General features: G+C 43.8%; 1 protein-coding gene across 1 annotated transcript in view; it reads left to right on the top strand.

The window, feature by feature from the left end:
* The window catches only part of ACER2 (alkaline ceramidase 2), a 220,396-nt gene that overhangs the window by 182,970 nt on the left and 12,925 nt on the right, over nucleotides 1-24,501 (top strand). The window contains exon 5 of the mRNA XM_069625959.1: nucleotides 11,611-11,748. Coding sequence (XP_069482060.1) covers nucleotides 11,611-11,748 — 138 coding nt within the window. The remainder of the gene's footprint in view (nucleotides 1-11,610; nucleotides 11,749-24,501) is intronic.

Below are 24,501 nucleotides of genomic sequence, written 5' to 3'. Positions count from 1 at the left end.
GGAATCCATCAGGACTTCTCAGCGGGTGCCACCATTAATGGGAGAGGAGGAGACAGGACAGAGAACAGAGATCATGTGAGGGGTTCATAGATCTGGCAAAGGAACGACAAAGAGGATGTTGGGGAGGGTCTGTCTGGAAGAGGCCCTGGAATAGGTATCAGCGATGAGGAGACCTGGGTTGGAGGCCAAGATATCCTTTTTAAACTTCTTTTTCCCAGACTTAGTGAGAAGGGAAGGATAGTTGATAGAGAAGCAGTTGGACTAGATAGGAGAAACAGAAAGCGCCATGGGTGAGTAGAGAGAGGAGGCAGTGCAAGTACAGCGGTATGGAACAGTCACTGAGCTAGCAGGTTACAATCAAGGGCCAACGTTAAATGCAAAACACACCAAACCTTGACTTTCAAAAGTTAAATGCAAAACACACCCAAATTTGACTTTTAAAAGTTAAATGCTAAGGCAGAATAGGTATATATGAATCAGAAGTTAAAGGTGAGTGCAGAAACCAGTGCATTTGAGAGCATAACAGGGAGAACTGTGAGAACAGGCAGAGAAGGGAGTGAACCACCCAAGAAGGGGAAAAGGGCAATCAGAAGGAGAGAACTAACCCATGGTGAGTGAGTTAAGAGAGTCTTGGTAGTCCGGTTCCATAGCTGAGTGAGGTAGCATCCTGAGGGAGGGTTGGGTTGTGGCAATAGTCTCATGTGGCATTCTGGTAGTGGACAGGGAGCAGACAGGGGCCTTTGTCGTGGGCCTTTGTTGCTGGTTCCAGCTCCCGCCTCCCGGTGGCTCTGATTGGGCAATACGGGTAGTTACAGCCAATCAGAGTGGGCCAGGATGCAGCCCAAGAAGAAACCACACATGGAAAAAGGCAAGCAGCCCTCTTTAAACAAAAGCACACAAACAAGAATTTTGTTCAGGAGAGGCACTGTGCACCACGTTTCCATTGAAATCAGGGGTGCAGATGGAAGAAACAACACTGCAGCGTGTTCTGAGGACAGCAGAAGGATACAAGGATATTTCAGGCTGTGTCACGCCCCAAACAAAAAATAAACAAAAGTGCAGAAAATGCCTGAAAACGATACCGCAAATATGAAGATGCAGGCAGAGGTGGAAGTTCGCCAAGTAAAAGCCTCCACTGCCCGTGAAGTTAGCAGCTTTCCCGACATTTGAAGGGTTACACACCCCCCCTGAATTGTAGGTTTCGTTGCCCCCCTGAACACAAGCACATACACCATTCAACACACACATGCACACCCAGCCACCCATACATTTAAGTGTGTACCCTTTCACCGTACAGGCACACCCAGGCATCCACCCATACCTTTAAGAATGCACCCTTTTACCATACAGGCATAACCCATGTCTAGAGTTGAAGGGGAGCCCTATTACTTCAAAAATAAATAGTTTCTTTTTGAAGTCACTCTGCCTTCATAAAGAAATGATTTCTGTTATGCTGAGTGACTTAGAAAAAAAGGATTACATTTTTATGTTTTGAATTTATTTGCTAAAGCTTTTTTTCTGAGGTGCCCCCCTCCCAGGACATTTACTGGCAGGGCCACCTGCACCGCAGGGGCTCTGGGGGCCCCCACTATGACAGTGCCTGAGAGGGTGAGCTCTCCTTACCAGTTGCTGCATAGTCTGACAGTGAGGAATGTAATGACAATCTTAGGGATGATGGCTTCATGGATCCACCTAGTCTCAAATGCCGGATTGAACCACTCCAAGTCTCCCAGACGGTTCCATGGTTTTTATTAAGATTTCAACGGGCCCTATGCCCATCCCTCTCTGGTCTAGAAAAGTACCTCCTCCATAACCCAAGCACCATAACCCCAGGTAAATAGATGTTGATTATTGTCCCCTACACTACTGTCTTTGCTCTGTCTTATGCTGAAAGTGAAGTCCTACAGGCAAGATGCCTTCTCTATCTAAATTCCCTCTGGGGCTTCCTCGGCTACACTACACAGGGATCAGTGTTCTAAAGAGGTATTGAAATGTGCCTTACAGTCACTCCACCCGACTTGGGCTCCTTTCTATCATGTCTATCTATTCCTCTCCCTCGCAAGAACTCCTGTTCTTCGCTCAATACTCTCCTCCTTCCAACTTCACCCGCCTCTCACTCGTTCTACTCCCTACATCTTCCTCCTCTATCCCTATTATATCCCTGACTCCTTCTAAGCTACGCCTCCACCCTTTGATGTTACTACTTTCTCCATTACACTACTACTCCGTCTTCCACACACCTGCTCCACGCTACGGCACCTCCTCCACACTATTACTACCTCCTCCACACTACTGCCACCACTCCACCCCACCTCCTACTCAGACACCATCCTTTCAGCCACACAAATACCTTCACATTCACCCCCTACACTTCCTCTCCTGACCACACTCGTTACGCTTTCATGCACACTCACAACGCAGTACCACTTGCACTCACTAACCAATACCTCACCGGCTCCTGAAATCACCTCCACTCCATCATCCCTCCTGTTGGTCTCTTGGTTTGCCACCTCCTCTGACATCACCCGAACACCCAACAGCTTCCTACTGCCTGGCATCTCTGCCCAAATGTGCAATTTGGCATCCATGAAGCCATCATCCCTAGGATTTTCATTACATTCCTCACTATGCTCTGGTAAGTTGTCTGGCCCTGGCCAATCTGGCCCAATCTTTCCAACCTGGGAGTTATCCCTACATAAAAGACTTGAAGTAATCTAGTATGTCTTGCCCCTTTTCCTGTGCAGAAAAGATGCTGAATGGTGATGGCCATGGATGTATAATGTGCAAGTTCGTGTTAGGGGGTCTCGGTCTGGGCTTCCCCAAGGTGAGTACAGTCTGGGTCCATGGCCCTGTCCCTGGTGTCTAGGGAATCTGCTGCTGCTCAAGGGTGGTTGCTGCCAATGCTGGGGAGTGGTGCCCAGATTTGCCAGTAGCCACATAGGCTTTGTGGTTTCTTCACTGCCGTCTCTCCCTCCCTTCGCTGGTTGAATGTTTCTGGCGCTGGAATGCAGGTAACTTGACAGTGGAGGGTTGCTCTCGCTCGGCTGGTTCTAGGTTTCCGGCATTGGGACGTGGATAGCATGTGGCATTGCAGGGAGGGGGGCTGCTCTCGATCTACCAGTTCTTGCCATTACTCAGATTTTGCATGTTAAAACTAGGAAAAATAGAGCAAACCTGGTGAGCATTGTGCTTACGAGGCATGATGTGAGACAAATGGATACTGCTCATATGTAAGTTAGTGCTTGTGGCGAGAGTGGGGCAGGAGTGTGGGTCATCTCAACTTCCACCTTACCCGCCTGGGGTAGGGCTGCCACTGCAGTACTCCATGGTAGGCGTCCTACCCCGGGGTGAGAGGGGTTCCAACCCCCTCTTTATAAGGTGACGGTACTGATCTGGTCACATATAAGCATAGCGTTCAACCAACATATTGATTAAAAAAGGCTCCTTATAAAATGACAAATACAATAAACCTGTCATTCAGTTGACATACGGTTCGGTTTCTTATACTTTGTAATATTTTCAAAGCACATGAGACATACTTTTCCAAGAATAGAAATAACCAGTTTATTACTCATCAATACAGGCAAGAGCAAGGCGGGTCTGCAAGTTCGAAAGCTTGTCTCATGTAAAATTGTTACCAGAAGCATTAATCTAAAGTGTTTTCAATTCTAGCAAAACAATACAAAGTGCTCGCATGTATCGACTTAATTTTTCCTGCAATCACAGATCTGTTCATATTAATTCAGCTTCTCCCAGAAGGCCCTTGTTGTGGGAAGGGGGGGTCGTTGTTGGCTTTCACCTGAATGGTCACAATAAGAAGGGGAGTGAAGGGACCATGTGGCTGTGGACAAGACGTTTGTCTAATCGCTGGCTTACTGCATTGGAGACAGCCTAAACAAGAGACGTTCATTCAGTCAACCTTTCACTGACTATAACAACATATGCTTCCGAAATAGAATAGGGATCACACCAAGTCCAATTAGCAGCTCAGGGAAAATGGTCAGCCCTTCACGTCACTGTCACAGAGAGGCTAACAGTGGAATTAGCGCTCAACTCATTAAAAAAACACATCAAACACAAGCATCTGTTAGTCATGGCAGACAGCACAAAGCACATTAAAAAGCAGGGTGGACTTTACACTCCTCTAACTATCTCTCATAGCACAGGAGATGTGAAAATGATTAATGCAAAGGGGAATTCCCTTTGTAGTGTAAAACATTCCAGGAATATTCTTGATGATGCTGCCTGCACTATTTCTTTGTCTCTCTCTTCTCTTGATTCACTGCTCCCCTTATCACCTTTCATCCCACTCACAAGCCTTCTCAACAATGGCTTTCCCCATCTCTGCTTCATGCACCATTTCCTCCGTCGTCTTGAAAGACGTTGGTCAAGGACCAAATCTATGGCGGATCATTCCTCATGCCTTTCCTATCATGCTCTCTATGAGGGATGTTTATTCTCTGCTAAATGTCTCTACTTTTCTGTTCTCTTACACACTCAGTCTGCCCACTCTAGGTGCCTTTTTCAAATTCTTTCTCGACTGTCTCCTTCCACTCTTGACTACTCTGCTAATTCTACTCTATCGGCCTCTGACTTTGTCCAATTCTTCTCCTCCAAGGTAGCTTCTCTTTGCTCTGATATTGAAGCTTCCATTTCACCTGGTGTCACAACTTCTTTTACTCCTGCTTCTCCTAAATCCATTAACTGTTTTCAACCTATCTCTAATGTTGACACTTCTCTTCTATTGGCCAAAGCTCACCCCACAGCCTCTCCTACTGATCCAATCCCTTCTGCACTAATTCTTAAGGTCTACACATCATTAGTGTCGTACCTCACCCCCTCCTTCAATATCTGTCTCTCAACTTCCACTTTCCCCATGTCTTTTAAACATGCTTCATCATACCAATTTGAAAGAAACCTACCGCCGACCCAATAATTGTTTCAAATTTTCGTCCTATTTTTTTGCTTCCCCTCTTGCAGCCATTATTTCTTCCTTCGGTCTGTCACGCCTCTTCTATGCTGATGACACTCATCTTTTTCTCTCCTTTTCTTCTGAGATTCACCACACTCTTTCTGCTTGTCTTCTGGCCGTAAATCTTGAATGTCTTCTCACTATCTTACACTTAATGCTGGGAAAATGGAGGTTCTCTTTTTCCCTGCTTGCACCCCTGCCCGCATCCTTTATTTCCTTCCCCCATCCCAGCTTCCAATCTCATCTATGGGCCAAATTCTTGGGCTCTACCTTGATTCTAGTCTTTCCTTCTCTCATAATATTTCTCTAACTTTGCGCGCTTGTCGCTTTCACCTACACAATATCTGCGAAGCTTGCCTATTTCTCACTTTTCAAGCCTCTAAACTGTTGATTTCTTCTTTGATCTTTTCCTTGCTCTTTTGTTGCTCCTCTGCTCTTTTTGGGCTCCCAATTTCTCATCTTGCCCCTCTTAAATCCGTTTTTTAACTCTTCTATTCGTCTTCTTTCTCTCCTTCCTGTACGAGACTCTATTTCTTCTTCCCTTGCTACTATTGGCTGCTTATCTTTTCACACTCAACTTAAATTTTATTTCCGATGCCTTGTCTTCAAATGCCTCTATGGTCTTGCTCATCACTATATCTCTGTCCTGGTATCTTTCTATACCCTTTCTTAGTCTCTCCGCTCCTCCTCTCAATTTCTCTTTGTGGTTTTTGAACTTTCACTCTTTCAGCTCCCCTTCACTGGAATACCCTCCCTTACTCTCTTCGCTCTATCACTGTCTAGACTTTATTCCATAAGTCATTGAACTCTCACCTCCTGCAATGTGCTTGATGGATTGTTTTCTTAATTTTTGCTTGTACATTTTATTGTACCATTGCCTGTTCTCTGTTCAGCCCCTCAGTTTAAGGCGCTATATATGTAAAACATAAATAAACATAAATAAACATAAATAAACACAAATAAATACAAATAAAGAATCATATTGCAGACAACCTAAGTCATCACATTGGAGCGGGACATGAATGGGTGTTGGACAACAAGACAATAGAAATAATATTTCAGACGTTGGGGCCATTTGCAACAAAGGAAAATGCAGAATGCTCCCACTTCGTCTCTAGGCACCCATCAGAGGGATCACATGATAAAGCACTTTTGATCAATTGGTTCAAGATAACTGCTTACACTTATCCACCACTTCTGCTGCTCAACAAGGTCAGGCAAAATATGATGGTCACATACCACAAAGGTCCTCATTGCGCCACACATATTCGACATTCCAGTCTGATGCTTCTCTCAGCACCACTATATAGCAGGTTAAAGCAGCATTAGGCACAAGGGAAGATGGCACATCCAAGTCCATAGATGCTGATTACAGCAGTCTGGCTCATAGAATTTGGACATTAAGAATTTCCACATAAATGTATGAATGCCCAGAAGCCAAGAATTAACAACACTTGTTTCGGTTATGTTATCAAGTGAACCTGGTTGTTATTTGTTTCAAAACGAGCAATATAGTCCACTACAATACGAGGAGAAATACATTGCCATGTATCTAACACACCTATGTTGGAAGGCTTTTTTCTATAATTCATTAAAGGTACATTTGACAGCACTACCAGCTGTATTTGGGTTGTTTTACCGAAGTCGGAAAGTTCACTGCAGAATTGACCGTAGTCAATTTTTCCGCATTTCAAATTCAGTAAAACAACCCAAAAGTAGTTAAACTACCCTAATTCCCCTTTCCACCCCCTCCAACCTCCCACTTACCTTTTTCCTGGCCGCCGCCGCCTCCTGTACCCCTGCAGCGTCAGTTCCATCCCTCTAAAGTGGGTCAGATCTGACGACACATGGTACCTTTTTCATTATTTTTTTTTTCTTTGGGTCCCCTGCTTTCAAAGGCGAGGAAATGGGGGACAACCCTGCAATCCCCGAATCCAAAAATGCCAAACATCGGGAGTGGGGAAATGCACATGTTCGGTAGTTTCAGATTCGTACAAATGGTACAGGCCTTTTTCGGTCTTTTGTACCATTCGTACAAATGGATGTGGTCTTTTGGGGTGTTTCCCTAGCAGCCTATACCATTTCAGAGGCCAAGATAGTTTGGGGCAAAGGGCCAGTACTCAAAAACTTTATGGAAGGTATTGTAATGTAATTTAATGTAAAGTGATCTTATATAGCATCCTTGTGCCATTTTGTGGCCTCACTGTGCAATGACCCATAGGAAAATGGGAGTTGGGAGTGAGGAGCATTTGCTAGTGTGATAGAGAGAGAGGCAGATGTGAAACCTCTGTTAATAGGTGCAGGTTGGTAGTACATGAATCCTGAGTGTCGCTCTGGTTTTACTGGTTTAGTGGTGACACTTTAGAATGTTTTTATCTGGTTGGAAGTGCTTAACATATGGTACAATTATAGAACTGTGGGTCGGGTTTAGCTTCTGATTTCGCGGGGTACTGAGTGTTGGAGTTAAAGAAGTGAGCTTTGTTATAGCTCACGTAATGTTGATGTGGTAACTGGCAGGCCTGAGTTTTTCATGTTGGGATGGATTTGTGTGTGTAGCATAAGATGGTAGCATAGTTGAGAGGGGATTAAAAAGGTATTAAAACAATGAAATCACCAATAGGTAGAATTGCACCTCAATGACATTTTATTCTAATGATTGCAGAAGATTTGGCAGAAATAAACATAACTGTGGACTGCTTTCATTTTAGGATGAATAGTCTGGAACAGAATTTTTTCGGGCAGGAGATTGAAATGCTATCATCTTGATGTAAATGTCAAGGAAAATAAAATGGGGAGCAGATTGAAAAGACCTCAATTAGGATTATGACCTGTGATGACCTGCTATCTTCTGTTTTTTTCATTTTGATTGCTCAATTAATAGAAAACAAATTACAGAATTATGACTAGTATTATACAAAAGAACAGATTTTGAAATATAATTGCTACCAAATTATTTACGTGCATTTCTGTGTGGCAGATATCAATGTTTATGAGATTCATCCCAAATGTACATAGATATTCTGGACCCCAGCCGTAATATATACACTAAAAGGCAAGCATGTCTACTATGTAAGACTGACGGTCAATTAGAAACTTTGAAACATTTAGTTATGCACTGCAAAAGTCTTTATCCATTTAGAGTTAGATGTTTAGTCAATTCTTGCATAATTCTTTAAAGTTATCCTCAGACAGCTTTTAGTATCATTTGCTATCTAGGATACAGGTCTCTCTGCTGTTGGTTCATATAAAGTGTGTTGCTTATTTTATACATTTGGGGATAAGCTAGTGTGCACTTAATAGCTTGTTTATTGATTTTAATTGGACACAATTTCTTTTTATTACAGTGTATGCTAATTTATGAGAGTTTGGACTTCTTGGGCAAATTGTGAAACATTTTATAAATCATAGCACAATAAATACATACATTTTAAATAAATCAAACCTGGCAAAAGAATACAGAGGCTTGTGATATTTGAATTGCACTCCTCAAAAACACCAAACATCTTGAATGTTCTTGAGGGGCTAAACATGGGAACGAAATATGCAACTACAGCAGTGTATTTTGTTTTAAACTTGTATTTATCATCTCTGGGATTGCTTTGGTTTTCCCGTATAGTATGCATCATTCAGATGAAAATTTGAATTACTTCATAGTGAGGAGTCCCAAATACAGTGAAATGCTTCTGTGATTGTTCAACTCCTTTGTCACGTGTCTCTTCTTGGTTGACAGTAACATTTGAAGTGACACTTCTAATATTGTGGCATGGGATTATTTATTCAGCAATGGGATAGAGTGCTTGAATGTGGGGGTGGGTGTTCCTTAGGAAGTGATGGAGGGTGCATCGCTGTTACCAGTCCACTTTCAAACCACTTTATTTTAGTCCTATCTGGGTAGATAAAATGATGGGCAATGTGGGACCTGGAATGTTCCACAGGTTCATGTGTAATCAAGCATTCTCCAGAAAATTCTGTCTGGCATTGCATTTGGATTGAGGCATTTTCTAAAGTGCTTTTGAACTTAACTGAGCTGAAACAAAAGAAAACATTTCAATTGAGGTTACACAGGCGGATAAATGGTCCATTTAAAAGAATAATAATTTCACATCAGTGTTACACTGAAGCAATAAGCCGAGCGCTGGGGGTTTGGGAGTATTACTGCTTCAGGTAATACCCCGGGGCCCATAGTTACAGGCACGAGTGAAGTGAGGGCCTTAATGCAGGACTCAGGGCGTTACCTGAAGCGGTAAGTCCCCCCCAGCGAGGGGCCTATTGCTATTAGTACCCCAGCTCGTTAGACCAGGGTACTAATAGTGTCTTTGTTTCTGTTGCTAAACGGTTTCAGCTTTTCGTAACTGAAAGAAAAGAAGTCCCTTTACCCTTTCCATGGCGGCCATTCAAAACGGAAAAAAAAGTAAACAAAGAAGATGGCCCCCATGGAATGGCGAGAAGGGACTACACGTAGTTCCATTTCCTGTTCCATGGTGGCCATTGAAATGTGATTTGTCTGGTAACGACCCGGCGAGGGCCAATCAGATCGCGTGTCCCTCGCCGGTTACCAATTTAAGTTATGCTTCAAAGCTTATGAAGCAGAACATGGACCTTGGATTAGTGAAAGGACACAGTGGTTGCCATACAGGGGTGGACTGGCCTTTAGGGAACTCTGGAGATTTCCCGGTGGGCCTCTGCACCCTGGGCCTCTTTTCTGTGGTATTTCCAAATTTTCTTACAGGAAAAGCATTGGGCTTGCTAAAAATGTGTCATATAGGGCCACTTTGAACTTTATTTCCAGGGCCTCTTTTGGTCCCCAGTTATTATTTCCAGGGCCTCTTTTAGTTCCCAGTCCAGCCCTGTTGCCATATACCTCTTTGAGCCAGGCTTGTGACTGTTTTACAGTTCACATGGTAATGCCAGTCATATCCTAGCATCCACATAAGCTATTCACTATCAAAACTGTTTTTTAATTGATATTACTTGATAGGAGAAAAAGTGAGATGCAGGCATTCTTTGCTGACCACCACACCTGAATGTGGCTGTTCAGCAGGCCACCTGTTTAAAGCACTGCAACCATCTTAGTTTTTCATTTTAGGCCATATTTATAAATCGTGTAAAAGATGCTGCAGAAGCTTTATGTCAAACGGCTTTTGCTCTTCTGCCCGTCAATGGCAAATCGGCTGTTGGAGTACTATTGTTACAATGTTTCTATTTCTAAATGGTTGGTACATTGGTTCTTCGATGTTACACGTATGGAGTCCTTTCTTCTTAAGTGACATCTGACTGATTTCAACCAATTCCAAAGCATTTCCCATTGCTTTTATTTGACAATTTAATTTTCTGACACCTGGGCTTTGTGAAATATGATTTTGTTTATTCAGAAGCGAGAGGGTTGCCAATGCATGTGTGCGTGGTCCAGCTTCTGCTTTGGGAAACCTTCAACATGGTCAGGCCGCACTCACGATCGACTGAGGGAGTCAAAAAGATTACGGTTGTAATTAGATTTTATAGTGGCGAGAACTGTGGTCTCTACAGGATATTGCGACACCTTCCCTTCCCGTTATTATTTTAACTTCCTGCACAGGTGTACATGTATGGAAAGACGTTGAGCTCTAAATACAGACAGTCTGGTGTGTTATTCTTTCTTGGGAGAATGTCTCCCCCAGCTGGACTGTTTTCAGCTGGACTGTTGTACACATCTGGTGCTTTCTGATGGATAATTAATATTTCCTTACCACTCAAATGTTTATAGACTTATTTATTTATTTTTGCATTTATTTCAGCGCACAAAGCCCAAAGGCATCTAGGCGCTAGATGAACATAATTGTGACCATGTTCCCATTTCCACTACTTTAAAATGCTGTATGGTACTGTTACAAATTATACTAGGAGGTACAAGCGCTATGTGAAACTTAAATTAATTCATTTGGAAGTTTTAAAAGTTCAAGCAGCAGAATCGCTTTTAACACAAATCTGTCGTTACCAGTGTAAGCCCCACTTTCCCTTCTCAGCAAATACCTACATAATAATTTTCTATCCATTTCGACCAAGAGCTGAAGATTAGAAGAAGGTAATAGCCAACCATAAATTGGGGGTAGTCCCGCACCACAGAAAAAAAGTGGTTCTAGCAGTTGAGGATAACCTTGAAGCAGGCATGGGTTAATATTTTGCCATCAGGAACTTGAATGCTTAAATCATAAGCTAATACTTACACAGGGAAGGGCAAAACTACAAGTCCCATCATCCAAATTGTTGATGAATAAGAAGCCAGATCTGGTTTAGGTGACCCTGAAGACATGGACACTAGTTGGCAGCAATTCTGTACCTCGACTGCTAAATGTGGGAGAATATGTTTTACTGAGAAGCCTTGTAATGCACTTCCTGTGGCTACATATCTATGTCACCTTTTATGACACGTAGTGAGGCTTCAGCACACATCTGCTAAGTCAGCCAAATGGTACACTTTAGTTGAAGAAACAGGATAAAACATACATGTTAAGTGTGCTTTCCGGAGGTACTCAGGTTTATATCATGATATGGCCAACTCTGCCTTTAACATGTGACTGTGCATACTCTTCTGTAAAGAGATGCGGATATCTCTGCTGCATGGGAACCCAGTGATTACAGACTTCTCTCTGTTGCTTCAGGTGTGAAAACATCCGCGTGTACAAGCTGGGCCTGCTGGCAGGATTCTGGTGGACGCTGGCTCTTCTCTGCTGGATCAGCGACAAAGCCTTCTGTGAAGTCTGGTCTTCTTTCAACTTCCCCTACTTACACTGTGTTTGGTGAGTATAACCGTTTCTTAAGACAAGTGGGGAGAGTGATTAATGTTTTCTGTTTACCACTGTGTGATTGGGCGATAAGGGCGAGACATGCATGAGCAGAACGGATGGCATTACCTTTAATTACAAATGGAGGCTGTTTAAATTATAATGACCATCTGATCGCGGCTGTTGTCAGGGTGTGGCTCGGTATTCGAGGAGTCAGGCCTATCTCAGGCTACATGACACGGTATCTAAACTGATGTGTCTGGCCTACAGGGCAAGTTAAGTGTAAAGCAAGCTTCTAAATAAGGACATTACAAAATGATTGTTTTAATGCGCCCTACACTCATCAGGTCATTTGTGAGAGAATGTTTCCTTATGCGCATTCTGAATGTGTTTCAGGACCACAAAAGGAATGCGCGGCAGAGGTGTTTTCATTGTGTGACATTAGGAACTGGACATGTGGAGTTGTTTATATGAGATGCTCATTTAAAATGTTCAGTTTTGTAGTATGATGCAAAGTAGTGTTTCAGATCTTTCCTTTATTATGGACTCCAATTTCAGCAGATGTGCTTGGGTCTCGTTTGTGCCTCCAGCTACAGCTTGTTCATGTGGATATGAAAAGTGAGCCTGGGGCCCTTTAGGAACGTGCATGCAATGGATGGGTTCACACAGAATAACCTAAGTCCAAATAACTGAAGCAACTCAGGAAGATGCAAAGTACTGCTTTATTAACAATCATCTAAAACAGGGAGTTACAACGAACATCAACGTATGTACACTCAATTTCACTGGCGATCATTTCACAAAACAAAGGTTATATATCAAAAATACTTCAGAGGTGACACCACACTACTTGGCAAATAATGAAAAGCCTACTAAGGGTCGGGTTAGGCTTAAGGGGAACATCTAAGTATATTGTATATAGGAACTTAGATTGTGATTGGCTACCCACTGTCAGGTGGACAACGTATGCCTACCTCTAAAACATGTAATCTTCAGAAACATTAGATACACGGTTTCTCATTGGTCTTCAAACTATAAGGTCCTTTGTTATATGGACCACTTCAATTGGTTGCCATGCTGGTGCCATGCCTGGAACATTCAGTTCACTTAACAGCACATCAGATCAGAACCAGGTGCAGGGAGATGGGGCATGCCACTACCTTCCCACCCAATTAGCCCAGTGTCTCTCCTCACCCATGCCTTCTGCCATGAAGATTGTCTTTGAACTTGGCCTTGCAAAAGTATACTGGTCTTCAGAATACATGGGAGTGTGAGGACTCACTATCGTGTTCCGGGACTCCAAGTTCGAACTCTATTTCCATCCTCGGCCCACACAACAGGAGACCACGATTTGGTGCATTTTGCAGGTTTTACATTTTAAATGCCCTAAATGAATAAAACTTGGCACACTTGGTGTGCTTTCTTTGCACCTTAACAAGGGATGACTCATTCTTTGCACGATCGCTTCTTTCCATAACATATAGCTGACCTTGGCTACTTCAGTCTTTACTCCAGGCCAGACAACCTCGCCATGCAGCTCCATGATTCAGCTTATTCTTGCTGTGCCACCATTTTCCCTTTCCTCTTCATGGGTCCTGGCTTACTAAATTCATGATACCAATGTCCAGCTCCTATATAATGGCGGCGTTGACAGTATTCTATTTACTACGTATAGCCAGCTTCTATGATAACTTAGTCTACCTTGCGTTTCAGCATCTGTACAATTATTGAACGGTTGATTCTCTGCAGCACTTCGTGAACTTGTAATCTTCTTTTTTGTATTTAAAAGTTCACTTGATCCTTTACTTCGTCATTAGTTTCTGTAGGATCCATACATCCTCTTCAGCTAGTATCTCAGGACACCACGTCATGTCTCTTGTGATGTCACCAGCTTCTTTCTTCGCTCTTTTTCATATCCCCTCAGGGAGTTCCGCCCTTAGGTTGTCATCACTTCGGGGATACATTCAATAAGGTTGTCTAATAGGGTATCTTCTTTTGAACACACGCTGCGGATTTGGCACAACTGCAGGTGTCAAATATAGCACAATCTCAGGGGGTTAGGGAGTCAGTGTTTCCTGCATAGGCATGCAGGGGCTCCTCTACAAAAGCATTATTTTATTTATACAGATGTTTTAAAGGATAAGAGACTCGGCATAGGGCCTTTATCAGAGCTATTTAACGTCCAATAGAGTCATCAAAGAGAGACCAGTTGAGGCAATTGAGTTAACCCACAAGCGCACAGCTATCCTCTGTCCAGCATTCATTGGCCGCTGCCCTTTGATCGCATGGCCTCTTAGAAAGTCTGCTTCAACACTTTCGTGTACAAGGGCTTTCCTAAGCCCAGGCATGTGTCCAAAAAGTTCTGGGTGTTAGACCTAGAACACCCAGCAATCTGTACTCGCACATATACCCTAAAATAGGAGATCGGTTGTGCTCTTTAGTTCCACAGGTAGCCTACTCCATCCCTCTGCCACGTGGGGCAGACCAGCAGTACCGGCGCTGTTTGGGAATGTCTCAAAATGATTACACCTTGCCATTCCATCTCAGAAGGTTTCCATATGCATGCTGCAGGATCCCTGACATCATCGTCCGTGAACGCTACAAGACAAATCTATTCACTTTAACAGCACTGTAATGGCGACCATTCATCAGGCTTTAAAGTCATTTCTCACAAACCTTCACTTAAATGTTTAGAGAAAATATTCAAATAGATGTCAATTTTCCCATGGCCACTACAGGTGGCCTTGACACTTACAGGGGTCTACTGTGCCTCATGCTCAGAAGGAAGTCACCAGTTGCCCTCATCCAAGAGGTTACAGAACCATGCCTCAGCCCAGTTTTCAGGGCAATGGCAGCAAATGTATGATTATGGGGGTAAAGGGGAATTTAGTGCAATTATCAGCAGGTCCAGCCCATTTCACACCCATTGCACGTAGTTGAACAACCTTAGATGCTTGGTTGTTCCTTAACACCAAGCATTGCAACATTGCAACATTGCAGCATCAGCGATTTAAATACCAGGCCTTATGCACATCAGTTGTTAATGACAGGTACAGTTTGTCCTAGGCAGGTACCGCAGATGCATGAAGCCTGTGGTAGTGCACTCCAGAATAGTGCACTAAAAGACTCATCTCAAGACTGAACACTCCAGAATAGTGCACTAATTGACTCATCTCAAGACTGAACACTTCAGAATAGTGCACCAATAGACTCATCCCAAGACTGAACACTCCAGAATAGTGCACTAATTGACTCATCTCATGACTGAACACTTCAGAATAGTGCACCAATAGACTCATCCCAAGACTGAACACTCCAGAATAGTGCACTAATTGACTCATCTCATGACTGACCACTCCAGAATAGCACACTAATTGACTCATCTCAAGACTAAACACTCCAGAAGTGCACTAAATGATGCTCATTTAAAGACAAAACACTCCAGAATAGTGCACTCATTGACATCCACATGACATCCACATCCTGATTAAACACCCCACAATAGCAAAATAATTGACTAATAGCAAGATTGAATGATCCACAATAGCACACTAATTGAAATCCGTCTCCTGCCTAAACACTCTAGAATAGCACACTAATTGACATCCATCTCCTGACTAAACACTTCAGAATAGAACACTAATTGACACTCATCTCAAGACTAAACACTCCAGAATAGTACCACCAACGTCCTGACTAACCACTCCAGAATAGCACACTAATTGACTGATAGCAAGACTGAATACTCAACAATAGAACACTAATTGACTGATCGCAATACTGAAATCTCTTGAATAGCACACTAATTGACATCCGCCTCCTGACTAAACACTCCAGAATAGAAAACTAATTGACACTCATCTCAACACTGAACACTGTAGAAAGAATTCTGTGTTACATGCAAACACGCCCCTTACCTTTAAGGATTCGCAGTTAATCCAACCAGAGCAAAAGCGGTTCATCATTTTATTCACAAACATGTGCATGGCAGGGATATCGGTAATGCTAAGCATTTGCCTAGCATTCCTTTCTATGTTCAGGATCCCCAATGCTGATGCTGTTTGATTTTGATTTTGAGTAACTTATTACGCGCACCAAATGGAGTCAACCATATTCGGGCGCAGATGGTAACTATATACTCGAGGGTTTCATGAGAGAAGAGAAAGAGGGTACCTGAAGTTCTGCTTGGTTTAGCTGTTTACATTTATCGAAATAAAAATAATGTCAGTCTCTTTCTAAAGATATCCAAGCTTTCGCACTTTCTGATTTCGAGTGTGAGTTGATTCCACACTTTAGGGCCATAAGCACCAAAGCTTCTATCTCCTCTTGACGTACATTTTGTTCGTGGGATGCAGAGTAAGAGTTTATCCTCTGAATGTAAACTCCTTTTTGGCTGATAAAATATAATTTTATCAGCTAAATATGCGGGGGCCTTTCCTTTAATGCATTTAAACACTAGGCATGCCATCTTAAATGTAATCCTGTCTTCCACCATCAACCAGTGGAGTGATCTCTGCATTGATGACACATGGCCTCTTTTCTTTAAGTTTCCAATTGCTCTCACTGCTGCGTTTTGTGCTCTCTGAAGTCTGTAGGTGTGTCCAAGCTGTCTTTCACAATCTGTTTATATGACTCCTTCCTTGGAGATCACTTCTTTCCTTGGAAGTTGACTGTGTGTGTAATAAAGCACGCAGGCACCTTCACTCATTTCTTTCAGAACAAAAACAGAGCTCGATTATTTTTTTAATCTGTTGTAAATTGATAACCCACGGTTCTGAGAGAGCTTCCCACCACGGATCACTTCAATCCTCTTTAGTATTCACCTCAAGCGCTTCATTTCTCTGAATATCCGGTTCCATGACTGTATCAACAGCAAATTAACAAGGGGGGTCCTTGTTAGGGTCTCACCCTAAGTTACTAGGGGAATCCAGACGTGGACCCCTTGCTCACTATTCTTAGAGAGGCACAGCTACACCCTACTGATGAGGTTCAACCAGACCGAAACACGTGTCTGGGGTTGCTGTTGGTACTCTTGTTCTGAGGAGAATTGCCTAGCATTTCAGTGCTGGACTGCCCCAGGGCAGGACAAAGACTGATATGTTTGGGATATTTCTTCTCTGTGAAAGATAGTGAGCTAAAGACTCTGGGTAAGGCTCTTGTAACCAGGACTCATGCCTGGCAGAGAGTCTCCCAGGACCCCCCTTGTTATCTGCATATTTAAAGTAACTTTGGGTCTCACCCTAAGTTACTAGGGGAATCCAGACGTGGACCCCTTGCTCACTATTCTTAGAGAGGCACAGCTACACCCTACTGATGAGGTTCAACCAGACCGAAACACGTGTCTGGGGTTGCTGTTGGTACTCTTGTTCAGAGGAAAATTGCCTAGCATTTCGGTGCTGGACTGCCCCAGGGCAGGACAAAGACTGATATGTTTGGGATATTTCTTCTCTGTGAAAGATGGTGAGCTAAAGACTCTGGGTAAGGCTCTTGTAACCAGGACTCATGTCTGGCAGAGAGTCTCCCAGGACCCCCCTTGTTATCTGCATATTTAAAGTAACTTTGGGTCTCACCCTAAATTACTAGGGGAATCCAGACGTGGAACCCTTGCTCACTAATCTTGGAGAGGCACAGCTACACCTTACTGATGAGGTTCAACCAGACCGAAACACGTGTCTGGGGTTGCTGTTGGTACTCTTGTTCAGTGGAGAATTGCCTAGCATTTCGGTGCTGGACTGCCCCAGGGCAGGACAAAGACTGATATGTTTGGGATATTTCTTCTCTGTGAAAGATAGTGAGCTAAAGACTCTGGGTACGGCTCTTGTAATCAGGACTCATGTCTGGCAGAGAGTCTCCCAGGACCCCCCTTGTTATCTGCATATTTAAAGTAACTTTGGGTCTCACCCTAAGTTACTAGGGGAATCCAGACGTGGACCCCTTGCTCACTATTCTTAGAGAGGCACAGCTACACCCTACTGATGAGGTTCAACCAGACCAAAACACGTGTCTGGGGTTGCTGTTGGTACTCTTGTTCAGGGGAGAATTGCCTAGCATTTCGGGGCTGGACTGCCCCAGGGCAGGACAAAGACTGATATGTTTGGGATATTTCTTCTCTGTGAAAGATAGTGAGCTAAAGACTCTGGGTAAGGCTCTTGTAACCAGGACTCATGTCTGGCAGAGAGTCTCCCAGGACTCCCCTTGTTATCTGCATATTTAAAGTAACTTTGGGTCTCACCCTAAGTTACTAGGGGAATCCAGACGTGGACCACTTGCTCACTATTCTTAGAGAGGCACAGCTACACGCTACTGATGAGGTTCAACCAGACCGAAACACGTGTCTGGGGTTGCTGTTGGTACTCTTGTTCAGAGGAGAATTGCCTAGCATTTCGGTGCTGGACTGCCCCAGGGCAGGACAAAGACTGATATGTTTGGGATATTTCTTCTCTGTGAAAGATAGCGGGCTAAAGACTCTGGGTAAGGCTCTTGTAACCAGGACTCATGTCTGGCAGAGAGTCTCCCAGGGCCCGCCTTCTTATCTGCATATTTAAAGTAACTTTGGGTCACACCCTAAGTTACTAGGGGAATCCAGACGTGGACCCCTTGCTCACTATTCCTAGAGAGGCACAGCTACACCCTACTGATGAGGTTCAACCAGACCAAAACACGTGTCTGGGGTTGCTGTTGGTACTCTTGTTCAGAGGAGAATTGTCTAGCATTTTGGTGCTGGAATGCCCCAGGGCAGGACAAAGACTGATATGTTTGGGATATTTCTTCTCTGTGAAAGATAGTGAGCTAAAGACTCTGGGTAAGGCTCTTGTAACCAGGACTCATGTCTGGCAGAGAGTCTCCCAGGACCCCCCTTGTTATCTGCATATTTAAAGTAACTTTGGGTCTCACCCTAAGTTACTAGGGGAATCCAGACGTGGACCCCTTGCTCACTATTCTTAGAGAGGCACAGCTACACCCTACTGATGAGGTTCAGCCAGACCGAAACACGTGTCTGGGGTTGCTGTTGGTACTCTTGTTCAGAGGAGAATTGCCTAGCATTTCGGTGCTGGACTGCCCCAGGGCAGGACAAAGACTGATATGTTTGGGATATTTCTTCTCTGTGAAAGATAGTGAGCTAAAGACTCTGGGTAAGGCTCTTGTAACCAGGACTCATGTCTGGCAGAGAGTCTCCCAGGACCCCCCTTGTTATCTGTATCAACAGCATCCACGGTTGAAATCAGATCACCAGCGAGCCCCTGGCAGCCAGCCTAGTGTGTGCAAATGTTTGGATGCAGGCTGGCTTCCGTAGATTGAATAACAGTAAAAGTAAGGTCCGCCTGCACGCAGTAAATCACATTTCATACCAGGGAGTATCTCTGACCCTGCTAATAAAGCATTGAACTTGGGAGTGCTTTGACACTTCAGCCTACTGCTGGCGATGACTTTTGCTGCTGCACCTGCTTTGTAAAGTTTTCTTGATACTTATCTCAGACTGCATGCCATATGGCATGATGGTAGTAAATAGTGTCCAGTCCAGAGCCGACCTCCAAATCATTGTCTTCCTAGCATGAGACTGCTACACGCCCACCATCTCTAGAGAGACACACCAAAATCATTCTAATAGGCACAGGTTCATTATTTTAAAAAATGAGCCCAGGAGACAGTTAGGATTGGAGTTTGAGTTTGTATTAGGGTTAGGGCTTGGGGTTAGAAGTTCATATTAGGTCATTAGGTTTAGAAGATAGAGGTTAGGGGGTTGTGTTTAGAGGTTATTTGATACAAATAAGGTTAGCGGTTATACAGTGGCGTTTGGAGTTAGAAGTTATAGCATAGATGTTGGCGTTCCAAGTTGGAGAGTAGTGTTCGAGGTTCTGGTTAGAGAGTAGGGGTTACAGGTTAGAATTAGAGATTGAAGTCTGAGATGAGGTTAGATGTTGGGGATAGGGGCTGTGTTTAGAGGTCAGGGATAGGGGCTTAGATTTTAGTTTTGTGATTATATCACAGACCACTAAAGTCCAGAACGAGAGAGATGATTAAAGCACCCTTGTCCTTGAATGTGTACATTGGCTTCCAGTTTCAATGAGGAAGATAGTTCAATGCCTTAAGAAGTCTGGCACAGAAAAGTGTGTGTATAACTTCCAAGTCATTGTTTAGAATCATGACTGGATCTACTCTGCCTTTTATCTTTCCATGTTTGATAAAAGGAGTGCAGTTGATGTTGGGTAATAGCGCAGCGCACTCCCAAAGCAATTCGTTTCTCTGAGGCTCATGAACTGGAAAGCCTGAGTGATTATAACTTTGAGTCAGAACAGGAAAACAAATGTAATCCATAATATAGGAATCAACCAGAACACTAGTAATTGGCTTAATTAATGAGACATTTGTTACTTGTTGGAGTGTAACTTGAAAAGCAAACCGTAATACAGGTGTCGTTTGTTTTTTCAGTCTGCCTAATTCTAAGTTAGAAACCCCAAAGGAGCTTGTTATGATGCACTGCACAAATGACAAGTAACTTTTATCTGGCAACAACAGGTTTATTCAGAATTCAGCAAACAATCGTTGGGCGAGCTGAGCTCACCCCGCTGGTGAATCCCTGGCCTCTTCCACTGACTTCCTCAACCGAGTCCCTGGGAACCTCTGCAGTGTCAGTGCGCTTGTTCCAGAGTTTGAATATCACATAACCAGGCAGCCCAGGGAATGTAAGCAAGATTGGTGGATGGGGCAAGAAACAGGGAAGAGATGGGGACAGAAAGACTTGGTGGAGAGGTTCCCACACATCTCTTTCCTCTTAAATTCAACAATAAATGCAAACTTCAATAAAAGTAAATGTACATCCAAGTTCAGGCCCTGTCTGTGACCACACCCTTTGGTTTGATAACAACGATGCACTCCTTCAAAATCCTGCCATCATCTGGCGTGATTGAGTTTCCCCAAACCCTTGTGGCCCTATGGCCCGCAGAGAGCTTTGACACCCCTTTGCTGACATGTAGGGGTAGCTTCTCCTTACCAGATCTCCTGGCTTTATCATAACATATTTCACACAGTACTTGTCATCAAACCTTGCTTTGGCTTTTATATCACTGTATCGTATCCTACGTCTGATATTCTCATCAATCGCCTTCAATAAGCATGCTCTGTTCAATCACCCGGGACACAACCTTGAATTGGGATTTCTGAACCATGATAAGTCAAAGGGAGATATTCCAGTGGGTGTTTGGAAAACCCTCTCGACTATAGAACACACCGTATCACCTCCTGCTTTCATCCATTAGTTTATGGTTGAACTGATCAACATACCCACTGGACTTGGGTGGTATCGAGTAGAGAGGGAGGGAGTGATCCTATTGCCTTTCATAAGCAGTTGCATTTCAGCAGAGTTCACATGGGTCCCCTTATTGGTCACAATATCCGAGAGAAAACCCTTCCTCCAAAAGACTGTCTGGAGGAATTTGACTATGGCCCTCAAGCCAAAACCGATCAGCATGCACACTTCTGGCCAATGGGAGTGTAAATCCCTAGGCACCACTACATGTGAGCTACACCCATCCCTGATGTTTAAGGTACCTAAAATGTCCAGGGTTGCCTCCTCCCAAGGCAAATTGGGATTTTTGGGTCACAGTATATGACCTTACGGGGAGTCAGTGTCTTGTTGCTATTCTGGCACCCACGGCACCTTAATTCGTTCCATCAATCATTTCATCCGTTCCCGGGCACCAACAATATCCCCTAATGAGGCCAAGGTGTATCTCATATCCTAATGGCTGCGGACTCTCGAATGGGTACCTTCCCAAAGAACAGGTCATTGGGCCATTTTCTTTCTCGAAGAGGGGCGCCTATGGACTATTTTTTCATTGTTTAAGGGACTTAGTCACCCTAGGTTTCCTAGTGTCATCCAGACATGGACCCCTTCCTCACTGTGCTCAGAGAGGCACAGCTCCACCTCACTGAGGAGGCCCAACAAGGCTAAAACATGTGTATGGGGTCGCTGTTAGTACTCTTGGTCAGAAGGGAATTGCCATAGTATTTCGGTGCTGGACTGTTCATGTGGGCGGGACAAAGACTGATATGCAAATGTATTTTTCCAACTGTGAAAGGTACAATGAGCTAATGTGTGGCTGCGGACTCTCGAAAGAACAGAGACCTTCCCAAAGAACAGGTAATTGGGCCGTGTTTGTTCTCGAAGAGGGGAGCCTATGGACTATTTTTCATTATATCTCAAGTCCTACCTACACTATTTTGCTGGTAGTCCAGATGGAGGCACAAGTCTGGCACCTTTGACCAGCATTCCATTGACAATAGCTAATTTTTCCCTTAATCTTAGAGGTCTTTTAACTTTGTTTTTCCCCTACTTTGGCCATCCTTCCCCACTTGCCTATGCACCTCCAAGTAGCACACATCCTCATGCACAGCATATTTCCCTTCACCCTCCTACACACAGGATGAGACACCAAAAACATCTTCCACATCTTAATGTGGCTCACATTCTGATCATTGGATGTTGCTGCCAGAGATGTTGATGTTGCTGTTGGTAGAGCTTCTGCCACTACATCCAGTCTTCCTACAATGCGTTTGACATTACGCTCAGGTCTTTGTAGTCAGTCACGCATTTCACTATTCTTCTCGAGACTCCAATCATTACCTTGCTGAACAGAATGGCTAAAAACGGTCTGTGATCTTTACTGACAATTAATGTTCTACCCCACAAAAGGACTTTGAAATGGCTTCCATTTTCAAATGACTGAATAGCTATCTCCCAACCGTTTGAGTGCTCCAGAGGCAAATGCCACAGTGTATTCTCAGGGCTGGTCACTCTGTACCAATGCCTCTCTATTTCCGTGCAAACTTGAGTATGAGTATATTATTATTATTAGGTTTTATGGAGTACGGACTTAGCTTTGGGAAGCAGGGAGGAAGGATATCTCAGGGGCAACACGTTTGTCTTGGAAGCAAGACAACATGGTGCAACACAGGTTCAAATCCCGATCGTGTGCTTAGAAACTGCGTGCTGGTATTAAGTGCATTATAAATCAACAATAAAACAAAATAAATAAGTAAGCAATAGAGTACATTGTTTCCCATTCTGGAACAAAGCTTGACAATACATCCCCTTCCACAATGGCCTGTTTATCCATGTGAAACTCCTTGTCAGTCTGTATCGACCACTCAAATAGCTCCACTTTCCTGATCAGTTTGTGTGGCCCCAATTTTCGCGGGCAGCTTATTCACACATTTAGAGTAAAAGTCAGTGACCCATAGAAATTCTGCTACCTCCCCTTTCATCTTGGGCTGTGGCATGACTCCAATATCTGATATCGCATCCGCCTTGGGCTTGGTGCCGCCCTTTCATATCAAGCCCCAGATATCTGACTGCGCTTAGCCTGAATTTAGGTTAATCAAAGTGCACAGTAAGCCCTGCTTTAGCCAGAATATTTAGTGCCTTCACCAATTGTGAACCACGTTCCTCTTGTTCTTTTTCCCTAGGTCAGGGTTTTATGTTGATAGCAAGGCATGCCATCCATCTTTCCATATAGGCCATACATGATTTTCTGAAAGGCGCTGGCTGCTGACTCACACGTCATCCTCTGTCAGCGTAATAGGCCCATTGGTGTAATACATGCTGTGCGATCCATCGAGTCTTGATATGATTTTATGTGATAATAGGTGGATCTCAAGTCTATCAGGTTGAACTTGTCTGACTTCCCAATACAACTCCTGAGCTCTGCAGTGTTCGGAAGGGGACATTTCCGGTGGCCACGTTCTTGTTCAGATCCCTTAGTTCAATACAGAGTTTGATATGACCAGTAAGCTTCTGCACTACCACCCAAGGGCCTTCCCATTCTAAGGGAGAATTCCTCCAAGTTCCAATGACGTTCTACTGGACTTCAGAGAGGGGAAAACCATAAGGGAAGCTAATACTGCCAAACGTGTAACAAGGGTCAATGTTTGTTAAAAGGGAACCTCAATCATCCTATCAGATTTGGGAAAAAGTTCAACAGATAATAAATAACATTAGGAATTAATGGATGGATCAATGAACGGGTACGGTGCTGATTCACCCCCACGTGCTTCCTGGCAGGAGAAGTGAGTATGAGGAATGTATCAGAAAATAAAGGTTTTAGCTCTTTTTATGCAGACGCAATGGTTAGCTTGATTGCTGTACGGTGCATATTCTATAGCCGAGGTCTTTGCCTTCGTCCTGCAGAGCATTTTCCTTCAAATTAGGAAAAGATCCAGCACACTCTCATTGACCGTATAGCTGACTAGGAACTCCGACCCCCATACCTCCTCTGGACGACTCTGAAGTCCCTCTGCCATTCACATAAGGTTTTCTTGAAGTTCCCCCTCCTCGCCACTCGCAGGACTAGGTGTTCCGGGTCAGGAAAGAAAGACCCAGATTGATATCTCTTAAATATTATACATGGTGGTGGGCCTTAACGGGTCTGGCTCTTCTTGCCCACTCTGACATTTAGGCAATTGCATTTACATAGCAGCTGTTTGGTCCCCAATATGAGACTCTGGCAAGTCGCAGCCTGAGTGGATGAAAGAAATACACAGCGACCAGGGAGCATCTAAATGTACAGACATACAGTGGGATCAATTGGTAATATTCAATTGCCCCGGTCTCCATTCTTAAAGCAGCACAAAAAAACCCCACACTTCTGACTCTTTTATTACATTATGGAAGGACTAGTGAAAATCAATGACTGGCACAAGGGAAAACAAAATCAAAACAGTGTGAACGAGATCAGCCAGCTTCCTCATTAAATAAAAACTAGCCCTGTA

This window comes from Ambystoma mexicanum, chromosome 6p (assembly GCF_040938575.1).
Source record: "Ambystoma mexicanum isolate Mex_15411 chromosome 6p, UKY_AmexF1_1, whole genome shotgun sequence".
In the NCBI taxonomy this organism is placed as follows: domain Eukaryota; kingdom Metazoa; phylum Chordata; class Amphibia; order Caudata; family Ambystomatidae; genus Ambystoma; species Ambystoma mexicanum.
This window is presented reverse-complemented; position numbering and strand designations above follow the sequence as displayed.